We start from the raw sequence: 12,112 nt of genomic DNA, 5'->3' as shown, positions 1-12,112 counted from the left end.
AGAGAAAGTGGAAAACCAGAACAGTTTAACCCTTTAAAATTGCATCTACCCATTTCCTCCTCTGCCAAGAGTTTGGTATCTTTTTAGTCTCCTAAAAACTGAAAACCAAATTGAATGGCTGAGGGGATTTTGTTGTCTGTTTGTGCAGTTTGTTTGTTTCCTTTAATCTGAGGGATCCCATAACATTTTCTGATGCCAACACAGAAAATAATTGAAAATGCTGTAATGGAGCATTCTAACCAGAATACAAAATGAATTGCTGAGGAGCAACACACCCTTTGCAACACCCTGAGAAATAAATATCTCAGCAGTTCAACAACTGTCCTGGGAGCTTCAAGCTACAAAGCAGAGTCTCTGTTGCTGTGACAAGAAGAGAGGAACGTGTAAGAAAAGAAATTCCTACTTCCTCCCCCGATTCTTCTCACGTCTGATGAGGGGCCATGAGAGCCAACCCAGGGAGAGCATCACCACCACCACCAAGGCTGAGAGAAGGACACTGCAACACTATGAGTGTTAAGACATTTAAAGCAAACATAAATATGAACTGAAACCAGAGATTTCACAATAGTCACAGGTAGGAAGGAGTGGCTCCTATTAAGTGGAGTATGAAAATGCCAAGTCCCTGCCTGAAGAAAGCTCAGCATAGGATTTCCATGATGGTTTTATGGGAGGGCTGGCAAAACTCGCACTGTGATTTCTTCTGTGTGTTCCTCTAATGGGACTTCTAATAAGCCTTCAGTTTGTTCTGTATGGAAACAAATGCTGCTTTCAGTCAGCACCAGCACAGATTTTTAAAATATTTTCAGAGCTAAAACTGGGCAAAGAAGAGTGAAAATCTTGCATCAGATCCTTCTCTGATGTCAGCAGTTTACTTCACACACTTATAAATGGCATTTTAATCGTCAGGTAGAAAAGCCACTTATTTAGGAGCAAAGCAAGCAAGCACAGCAGCCTGCAGCACACACTTAAAAGCACAGCAGGCCTCACAGCCTGGGAAGGAGAGACACTGAAAACAATTTGGGAGTCCTGGCAGAGGGTCAGCTGAACACAGGGGAGATTTACTCTAACCTTGACATGTGATATGGCGGTAACTGCTCCTGGAAGACTGGATGTCTCTTGCTAAAAACAGCTCAAGCATGTGCTGACTGCAGCAATTACTGAGAGAAACCCTAAATGTATGGCCTCTTCGTAGTCTGAAGAACAGACTTTATGGCCTAAACTGGACTACAGCCATGTGATTATGATGTGCTCCCTCCAGCCTTCGAGATATTGACCTGGGAATTTTTCACATACATGAGTTTTTTGGTGGTTTTTTTTTTGTTGTTTTGTTTTTTTTTTTTTTAATGTGTTTTTTATTTTTAATTAGAATTAGCAGTGTGCTTTAGAAAGGAACCATTACAATCCCATCATCTGTGGAAACTGTAACATGAGGGCAGGTTCTGGTAATCAAATTTTGAATTTTCTCAGGAACATGTTACTAGCTGAAGAACACTCCCCCATCCACACACACAGGATTAAAAGGCTTGTTTCATTAAATGCAATGAAGCACCCTCTGCTTACAACTGGCACCAGCACCACCTTCCTCAGTCTTTTAAGCCTAGTGATGAAATACAGCAATTTTACATTTTGTGGGCTACTCTGGTGCGTCAAGCTTGAGGCATAATTTCTGTGTCTTGAGGCTTGCTCTAAGTGACATAACCACTATTAATGCATCAGTCCTCCTACAGGGCTTTCCCCTGAGTGCTGTGAAAATGAAGCTTCATTCCTCTCTCTGCACTCAGGCGGACCAGGCACCCCACAGTGCATTCCATGGCAGGGATCTCTCCAGAATCCACCAGAGATTTGCTTACCCCTGCCTTATCCCCAGTCCATCACCTGTGACAGCAGTTCCCAGTCTCTGCCCTACAGAGAACATGAGCTGGGATCGACACAGGCAAGCCCCAGTGTCCAAGAAGCTGCTGGTACCACAGTGGGCAACCCAAAGCATTTTCTGAGTGGCTCCATATGCTGCAGCTGCTTTGGTGGGCGGGGAGAGCCCTGGCCCATGGGCTCAGTGATGCTCCTCTCTAACAGCCTCTGTGCTCAGGACAAAAGTATTTCTACCTGGTATTGTCAGACTCAGACAGGGTCTGATGCTGCCAGTACTGCCAGTGCTTTTTTGGGGACAGAGCAGAAATTCTGGGAGTTCTCAGTCTTTTGGGGTAAAGGCCTGGTACTCAGCAGACTCAGACTGGTTATACCAGCTACACTTTGATTGCTTGGTTTTTTTTATTTTCTAAATCAGATTGGGATACTTCTCACAAATCCCAATCTTGTTTCCTGAGTGACTTTGTATCGACTGAACTTTAAAGTGGGATTGCACTGGAAAAGAAGAAAAAGGCATTCCCCCACTAAGTTTGAGGTTGTTCATGCAGCAGTCAGGGTAAGGTGTATCAAGTTTTTCATTTAACCATCATTGAGCACAGGATATTAAGGACAGAAATGCCACTTCACTATTTACAAAAGCTGCTGTCATTAGACAAGCCTCTCTCCATGGCAGCATGGCAAAGAGGTTGCTTTTCAAAGGTGGGATTGAAGCCAGAGTCCCCAAGAAAAACAATTTTGGGGCTGACAAATCATAACAGGCTGCAAAAGAAAACTGAAGCAAGCTTTCAAAGCCCAAGTCGTGAGCTCATGCAGTCCCTAAATAGCTTAACAATAAGTCATTTTGGCCTATCTGGCTTAATTTCCTGGTGATGGAAGCAAGATTGGAAGGGGAAGAACACCATATTCCTTTACTGGGCACGGACACTCAATGCTATATTTCTCTCCGAGCACGGCTACGCCATTCAACACAACTCAAAATTGCACTGTGAGTTGCAGTGCCAAGTCCTGCTCCAGAGCAGGAGACTGCCAAATAAAATACAGTGAAAGAGTCAGCATTCCTTTGTAAATGGATGTACTTGATATGTGCAGGACTAAGTGTCCATGTGACTGTTAGTGCTGAGCAAAGTCTGGCATTGTGGATGAAAATATTGTTTGCATTTCAATTTGCCCTTTCTAAATGTAGTAGTATTTCTAGTGATGTTAATTTCGATGTGCAGCACTACTTCACTCAACAAGAGATTTGCAAGAAGCAGGAATGAGAAAGCAGAACATTACTTTAAATGTCGCTAGAAAATGAAAATAAAATCTGTGCCGGCAAGGCTAATTGGGCAGAGATACTCAGGGAACCTCTCACAAGGAGGTGAAGGGGGGGGCAGAGCCCAGTGCATCTTGTTATGACAATAATGCCTCCCAGCTTTTCCAGACATCCCACAAGAGCCAGGCAGATCAGAAAAAGCCACCAGACTGCCCGGCCATAATAACCATGATAACTGCTGCCTTGGGGATGCCACTGCAGCCCAGCAGCTCCCCTCAGACAGCTGGGTGTGCATCTGGACGCCACCCACACAACAGCATCATTGGCTCTGCAAAACAGACCGGGCAGTGCCAGCCTCATTACCTTGTATATACACTTGTGTAAGTCGCTAAGGACTCCCTCCTCCTCCTCCTCGTCCTCCTTCGTGGTCTCCTTTTCCTGAGCAAAGAGCCGCCGCCTGCCTGTCTTCAGTGGGACATCGACCTCTTTTAACTTGTTGCGGAAGCCATTTTTGTGAACCACGCCATTGATGAGTCCATTTTTGGGCTCAAACCGGGGCAAGGAATGGAACTTGTAGGCATTCTCTGAATGTCCCTCCAAAGGTCCTTTCCTCTTCTCCAGGATTTCCTTTTCCAGCAAGACCTCCTTCTCCAGTTTCTTGTGCTCCTCGGGGGAGAGGGAGTCGTAGGAGAGCAAGTACTGGCAGTAGGCTTCTTGCAGCTTGGCCAGCCTGTCCTGTGCAGTTTTGGGGATGCGCAGCATGTCTGCCAGCTTGTTCCATTTCTTGAGGTCAGTCACTTGCTGCATCCCCCCCATCTCGTTGATCAGCTGGACGAAGCAGGCCAGGTCGAGCTCGCAGCCTCCTGGGGTTCACGTGTGCCAGGCAGCAGAAGAAAGGAAAGGGAAACACAGGAGTAGATTAGGAATGCTGTGGGCAGCTCATATCAAATGTGCTACCAGGCTGGGCACACAGGGGACATGACAGCTCCAGGCACCTGGGCACCAGAGCAGAATTGTCGCTCTCTTGCATGCCTCCCTCTAAACAGAGGCACACACCACTGTTTTGCCAGCTTAATTCATTCACAGGCCGTATTCTGCTACTTGCAACAGCCTTCCCTACGATTCAGTTTGCTCTCCTCCTTGAGTTTCATTCCCTTCTCTCCTCAGAGCACTCCAAGCTACCTCCTTGACACGCATCTGTGCCCTGGTCATTACCCAGTGGCTGGGGAGATGAGAGTTGCCCAGCTCTGTAAAAGTCCACACGCCTCACCCAATACCAGTCCCACATTTGGTTCATACCAGATATAAACAAAACCAGTGTCAAGTTGGGGTACTGACAATCAGAAAGACAAAATACCTATCCTTTCTGGAGGTGAAATATCAATTACCTAATATCTGCACAACACCTTGAATGAAGTTAGTATTTAAAAGGAGCACAGTAACATTATTAATTTCACTACAGGTAATAAAGTTCATATAAAAACCAAAGGGAGGCAGGGGTTGTTTGGGGCTGGAGCCAGCAACTTTACAGAAAGTTCCAGACACATTATTCTTCCAGTCTGAGGCCATCCATATTTTATACTCCATTCTGGTTTTGTATGTTTTAAGATGACTAGCACATTTCACACTCCAGTCAAAAAAAAAAAAAAGGATTATACAAACTGCAGCATAAAAAGCAGCCAAATGGATGAGGAACAATAAAAGACACATCATAAATACTCTCAAAGCACAGAAATAAATCATCAGTGGAAAGAGTGAAGAAATGGCCCAAAGACCACCTACAATTCAACAGGGCACTGTTCAGGGAAAAAAAGAGAATTAATACAAAACCAGCATCAACATCTCTGCTGCCACGCTGTCTCCCTTTTGCCTTTTTCTTTGAGAAAAGTAAAGAACCATTATGCCATAGCCATTTCAGAGCACTCAGAAATGCTATTGCAAAAGAGCAGGGCAAGCAGCAGCATTATGGTAAATGTTTACTGTAGGATGCACACCTACATCATCTTAAGTCAAATCATCCTGCCTGCTAGCGCAAGCAGTATTACTTTTTCCAAACTACCCTGTGCTGCATCTCAGATGCTTCATTGCTGATTCCAGTTTTCCTTCTTCCCTCTGCTTTCCCCTCTTCCACCACTTGCACCAAACCACTGAGGAGGGAAGGCTCAGCAGTGTAAACCTGCATGCAACATTTTGGGACAACAGTTGCGACTGAGGCAGAGTAGCACCAGAGGTTGCTCACATTTATACTGCCCACACAGCACAAGGCAAAGGTGTTTGGCTGCAGACAAAATCAAGCATAAGGCTTTGGGTAGAATTTGATAAGGGTGGAGGCAGAACCATGAGGCAGGCAGATTTATCCTGTTTAGTACATTTGGGAATGGGTTGGGGGAGATTTTAAAAAGGTCTTGAAGCTGAGAAAAAGTAAAAACCATTGGGAAAAAACCAAAATGAGTTTGGAAAGTTTTCTTTCTTTCTTTCCTCTTTACTCTTCCATACATAACATAATATAAATGTAATTTCAAGATGGCTTCGGTTACATTTTTGGTCAGTGGTTACTATGTGCAGGTCACAAATAAGCTGAAGGTGTAACTCAAGATGACTTTCCACGCCAACAGATTCAGCAATCTACATAAAGTTGGGTAACATACTCCTAACTTGGAAAGAAGTGTGGCCCAGATTTACCCTTATATGTGTTCTCCAGTAGGACAAACAGCACACACCCAGTTTAAGGTCCTAGTTTCAGCACTGTTGAAAATTCAATTTTCTCCCGCATCATGGAATGATCACTCACTCATAATCACTCTGCAATATTGGAACTCGAGTAGCACTTCATTCAACCAGAGCCTACAGCTAAGGTTTGCAAAATGCTCTCAATTATAATTCCATTTCACACAGTCATAACTTTCGGAAGCATTTATATCTCAGACTGATGTTTTCCAGGATCGACCTAAGCTTGCTGCTTAAACTTTCCTTGAAAGACTGAAAGAAAAAAAAGGAAGGAAAAAAACCTCAAAAACAACAACAAAAAAGGAGTTCTAACCTCTTTAAAAGCACCAATAGCAAAATGGCTTAAATAGGAGATCTGGCACATTATGCAGAAGCAGTGTCTAACTTTGGGGGTTTTTTTTTAATTGCCTTAATTTCCCTACTTTTAAATTGCTTAGTGAGCAAGCTCATTTTAAAAAAGAGAATCTTAAATCTTCAGGTATGCATTTAATACCAAATGCTGGCACTACACAAGCCATTGGCAAAAGTCCCACTTACTTCAATGGAAATGTGATTTGGCCCTGAGTGAAGGGCTGTGTATGCATGTCTACTTAAATAAGCGTGCATTTATCACCACAGATTATTTTATATGTTTCCTGCTAGAACCAACAGATTTTTCCTCTTTGTGCACTGATGATCTCCAGCTTCTTTTCTCCATTTTGTTTTTGATTTCAAACACCGGATAGGCAGGAAATTAACTGGAGAAGGGATACATAGGATGCAAATTTGTAAGAGACCACTGTTTGCTCTGGTTATATGGCACCCAGCAGAATAGAATCCTTGCCTATTCATTAGGCTCTTAGGTGCTTAAATAATACAAATAATTAACAGTAATGCCATCTTAATGCCGAGTTAAGGTATTTCATTAAAAAGTTAACATTGTTCCAGGAGCACTAATCGAGCTGTCTTGCACATTTTCTTCTCTCTCTTGCCAATGTAAATGTAATTCATTATTCTTTTCTATTAGCATACAACCATTGCATACATTAGGCATACAAAATGTTCACTTATTGCTGCTTGAGTGATTTTAATTTTCAGATTTCCTTGAATGTTTTTGCACAGCTACAACAACAAAGCGCTAACTCCTCGTTCCTCCTTCTTAAAATTTTGTTATTTCTCTGCTGTGCCCTGCATCAGTTCACCATAAAGTCTGCAATAATTTTGTGTGCTTTTATGCATTTTCCCTCACTAACCATATGTAATATAAAACAAAGCTTAAAAAGGAGGAGGCGGGGGCAAGGAAGTGTTGTGAATTGTTTAAACAGAAAAGCGTGTCCTTTAATCCAACCAGCGCCGAGAGCTGCCTCGTGTTGGATAATGCCTCAAAGGCAAAACTCTAGCCTCAAGTTGCAACATGCAGGTCCTGTGAGCTCTTGACTCAAAACACCTCAAAAACAAAGGGGAGAACTAACAAAAACTAAAAACACAGGTGTCTTACTATGCGGTGGCTGCAAAGGCAGTAGAGATGGAGGTAGCTCATTCAATAGTTCATTTGTATGCTGCTGTTGTCATGTTTTTACAAACTATTGTCACATTTTTGTCACGTGTCATATCTGACAGCAGACCATAAACCAAGAATTCTGTTAAATAAGTGATTCTCACTCAGGCATTAGCCCTGGCAGACACCTGCTGGGAGAAATAATGAAACCTCCATTTCGCAATCAACTACATTTTACTGCCTATTCTTGACACTTAATGGTTGTTAAATGTCAGCAGGTCACTGCAAATTTGTGATTTTAAGTGTCTGAGTACCCAAACACAAGTCAGTTCTGAGATATTTTCTTTCCCCTTTGCTTAAATGTTTTTAAAGAAAGGGGGGGGGGGGGGGGGGGGGGTGGAAAGGGGGGGGCGCGGCTGAAAATGTATTAAAGCCTGGCAGCATTGCAACCTGTTAGGAAGACATCTTTGGAAAGGTCTGAAAATATTCTGAGACAACCTTTAAAACAAGGCTATCAATATCCATAGTTGTACTACCCACAAAAATAAACAGCAGGGAAAGAACAAGATTCTGAAATCTGCAGACCGAGGTTCCACATAGGATTTTTTTTTTCCCCTGGGTAAGACAGGGAGGAAAGTGGCAATATAACGTCACCCTGGAAAGCTCTCCAACAACCTACCTGCATAGTGCCTGGCCAATGGAAAAAGAGAGAGATCCAGAGCTCTGCAGTATGAATTGAACAGGGGTCTGGTTAAGCACAAAGGCAAACGGAGCATAAAGTCGGATACGGACACTTACAAGCAGCGGCAAATTGCCAGGGAATCACAGCCCTTACCTATGAGTGGGAGTTCATCCATGGTAATGCCCTGAGATTTGAGGTGCTTCTTGATACAGGCCAGCCGCTGCACGTTGGGTCCCCAGCGCCTGCCTAGCTTGTGTATGTGCTGAATCTGTGTCACAAACCGCATTTCATCGTTTAGCTTGCACTCAGGTCTCCAGTCTGGAGGAGGAATCACCCTGCACATCCCATACTTCTCTACCTGAGCTCGGACTGACTCAATGTATATCAGTGGGTCATGAAATTCCTTGGGGGAGGGCCTTAGGATGGGAATCTCCCCCAGCATCCCCCACCCAGACTTACTACTGCCCTTTTCGTGCTTTCCCATTGAGTCTTGTGGCTTGTGCAAGGACTCCGCTTGAGAGGTAGAACGATTTTCACAGGAGGCATTTTCAGTTTTGCCATGTGCTTGTTTCCCTGGCGTACTCTTTCCAGCAGTGGCTCTTTTCGGCCTATTTCTTTCCAAACTCTTCTCTGGCACTTCCTTTCTAAGGTGTCCATTCAGCAAAGGCTTTTCTACTGCTGCCTTTTTGCTGGCAGCTTCTGCCAAGTTGACGGCCCCTTTCATTCTCTTGGTGGGCGACTGTATTTTGTCTATGTGATTCGTCTCTTCCAGCCTCCTCTTCGAATTGCGCAGCCCCTCCCTTAACTGTCTCCCCACCTCCTTAGTGCATGTCTTTTGGTTCAACTTGCCATTGACTTTTACACCATTAACAGCGGTATTGTTAGACTTGGATGCTCCAAGGGATAGCACCTGTTTGCGGGTTTTTGCATTGCTACTTTCTATTTTCCCTGAGATTGTGTGGTTGACAGGTGAACTGGGTTTGTGGTGATTTAGTTTGGTTTCCTTGACCAGTTCTTTCTTGGCTTTGGTGTATGTGACAGTTCCCTTTGTCACTGTTGCAGTGTACTTCACAGTTTTGGACGGTGAAGGTCTGACTTCTCTCATCTTTTTGGCACTGGCTGCATTTGCACTCGGAGATGACATTCGAGTGACCCCGTTGACTTTAGAAACCTGAAATGCCAGAAGTGTTGCAGGAGGAGCAGAAGGAAGGAAACAGAAAACAGAAAAGTAAATTAATAATGTGACCACTCAGCCCCAATGTCCCATTTGCTGGACAACCATACTCTGCAGTCCTGACTGCTGGCCCCATCATACAATCTTCATATAATGGTTTGCACGCAGGCAAGAGAGGGGACTAGGCATTTATAATAATCAAATAAAATAGAGATTTGGTTGTTTGTTTTTTTTTTTTTTAATTTACCAGAAAGCCCCCAGAAAAACCCCAGTCTTGCTTTCAGAGGGTACAAAGCTTCTGGCATTAGGAAGGGTGAGGTCCCTTGTTTGCACTACCCCCTTCCTTGTCTTCCAGAAAGCTGGTATGGTATTACAAAACACAGACAGTCTGATTTACAAACTGATACCTTCATTATCTCTTTTTCTGGCCCCCAAGACACACTGTCTCTCCCACCCAACTTCCTTTAAGTGCACACACATTTCACTGCTTCTTAGCTAAGTAGGGAGCATATATTATCCACTCTAACTGGAATCTGCACATTTTGCAAAAACACACACTCAGATTCAAATCAATTTACCATCTATCCGTGTATACATATAAAAAGAGATGTGGAACATATTATGCACCCAACAGATCAGCATGGCCATGAAGGATTCATACATACTAAATATTGTTGCTGAAGTCGATAATTTGAAATAAAAAAAAACATATACAGTAGTCCAATGGGTTTTTTTTTTTTTAAGTTTGGTATCTGGGCAATTTTGCTAACACATATTCTATTAGATCATATTGTGTCAATGCAGCTTAGCATTGCTGGACTCTGCTGCTTTCTGTCAGACATTTAAACCCAGTTATGAGACTAGAATTTGCATTTTAATCACAAGATGTGTTAAGGACCAAAAGCAATCCTCAGCTACAAAGGGAATTGAGACAGCTCAGCACTGCCAAAGCTAAACCCCGCTACTAAAAAAATGAAGTTCAAGTTCAAACCTCAAACAAATTTCAGCATTTACACGACTTTAAACATTGACTTCTCACCTCCTTAAATGACTGTGAGCACAGAAAAACACACCCAAAAGTCAGGAACATTGATAAAAGTGCTCAAAGTGAAAGCATACAGTATAATCACCCCTTTTCAGTGCTCAGGTGAGTAACACCATTTCCTGCAGAGTTGTAATACTTTCTCCTGTGAGATTTTGAAATCCTTGCTATATCAGTAAGCATGGCAGCTTCTCTCAAATAAATGCAAGAACTACAGTCAATTATATAATAGGGATGATATAGAATAGGGATCAAATAGAGACCAAAAATACTGTTCTGTGGTCTTGCACACAGCGACTTGTGGAAGAGGAACTGGAACCTGGATATTCTGCATACACACACATACGCGTGTGTGTTTGTGAGTGTGTTTATGCACATTTTCTCCTTTGTACTCCAGAAGCTGGAGCAGGAGTAAAGCTCTTTTAAAAACCATCCATATTCTTGTCCTTCCTGTGCTTGCAAGGTAGAAACGCTTAAGGAAAATCCGGTTAACTGATGACATGAGTTTTCACCTTGAGCTTTTCAAAGATGTATGAGATATCATCTGGAAAGCAAACAGTTGCAAACAGAAATGCATTTACCCATTTCCCTTGAAATTTAAGCAGTGCTCTGTATTTGAAATGGATGCCTGGGTTTGACTTTTACAGCACTTTTTCATGCTGCAGAACAGACGTGGGTAGGGAGTTGCTGAGACATTACCTCTTGCCTGCAGCAGTCACAACAAGCGCTGAACACCCCTGGCTTTATAAATAGACAGGAACATTGATTACAGATTTCATCTAGACTAATAGAGAAGAATTGATTGAGAACTGGAAGGGGAAGGTAATCTGGGTGACAGTGATCATGAAATGGGTTTTTGTTTCTAAGATGTGACAACAGTAGAGAAAGGACAACAGACTTAAAAAAAAAAAAAAAAAGAACAAAAAAACCCCAGAAACAAAACAAAAGAAAAGAAAAATCCACCTGAAAAAATCCAAACCAAAGCAATTTCCACTCAGAGAAAAGGCACAAAGCACAGGCCATTATGGCTGTTCACAAAGTTCTCTAACAACTGGAAAATTAGAAAATAATCACGGTAAAAAGTGGTAACACAATTATGTGACTAAGGGCAACTACATAGGAAAAGAAAAAGCACACATGAAAATCAGAAAGGCCAAGGAGCTAAAGAAACTTCAGTTAGCAAGAGACTAAAACAGAAAAAAAAATTACAAATACCTTAAAAATACAAGATAACAAACAATGGAAGAGATAAGGCACCACACAAGGAAGGAAAACAAATAGCCTGACTAAAGTGTTCCTGCTTCTTTTGCATTAACCTTCACCAGAAGTGCCAGTGACTGAATATTTATCAGGTATAGAACACAATCCATTTCAGCAAAAAAAGGCTAGGAAAGCAACCCCATTAAGCTAGAAGGTACCTGGATAACTTAGGGCATGGCTCCTGGAAGTAAGCTGGGGGCAGACAGAGAGTCTGCCTAATTTCAAACCCTAAAATAATTCTGGAACAAATCATCAAACAGGTAATTTGCAAACACACAAATGACAATAAAAAAATGTTAAAAACAAAACAGCAAAATCTACCCAGAGTTTTGCCAAAATAGCAAATCAAGCAAATTTAACCATCTTCCAACAGACACCTGGCTGAGCAGGTAAAGAAGCACCTCCACTTCAGTAGGATTCCATCACTGTCCCCTGGGACATTCCATCAAACTCCTGAGACACATTCCAGACATAATTACTCTAAAGTGGCTTCACAAGGGACTAAATAAAGTCATCCTCAAGAAAAGTTTTCATTGCTACAGTTTGCTACTGTCCTGAGAGGGCATTTAATGGGTCTTTCTGCAGGGACTTGGCTTAGCCTTGGTTCTACCAAGTATTTTCATTATTGT

At 42.6% G+C, this 12,112-nt stretch overlaps 1 protein-coding gene across 1 annotated transcript in view; it reads right to left on the bottom strand.

Moving 5' to 3' along the window:
- JARID2 (jumonji and AT-rich interaction domain containing 2) overlaps positions 1 to 12,112 on the bottom strand; it is a 213,900-nt gene that overhangs the window by 20,468 nt on the left and 181,320 nt on the right. The window contains exons 7-8 of the mRNA XM_032114863.1: positions 8,161 to 9,178; positions 3,485 to 3,984 (exon numbers count right to left, since the gene is read on the bottom strand). Coding sequence (XP_031970754.1) covers positions 3,485 to 3,984; positions 8,161 to 9,178 — 1,518 coding nt within the window. The remainder of the gene's footprint in view (positions 1 to 3,484; positions 3,985 to 8,160; positions 9,179 to 12,112) is intronic.

Source organism: Corvus moneduloides, chromosome 1 (genome assembly GCF_009650955.1).
Source record: "Corvus moneduloides isolate bCorMon1 chromosome 1, bCorMon1.pri, whole genome shotgun sequence".
Lineage (NCBI taxonomy): Eukaryota > Metazoa > Chordata > Aves > Passeriformes > Corvidae > Corvus > Corvus moneduloides.
Note: the sequence above shows the minus strand (reverse complement) of the source record. Positions and strands in the feature narration are given on the sequence as shown.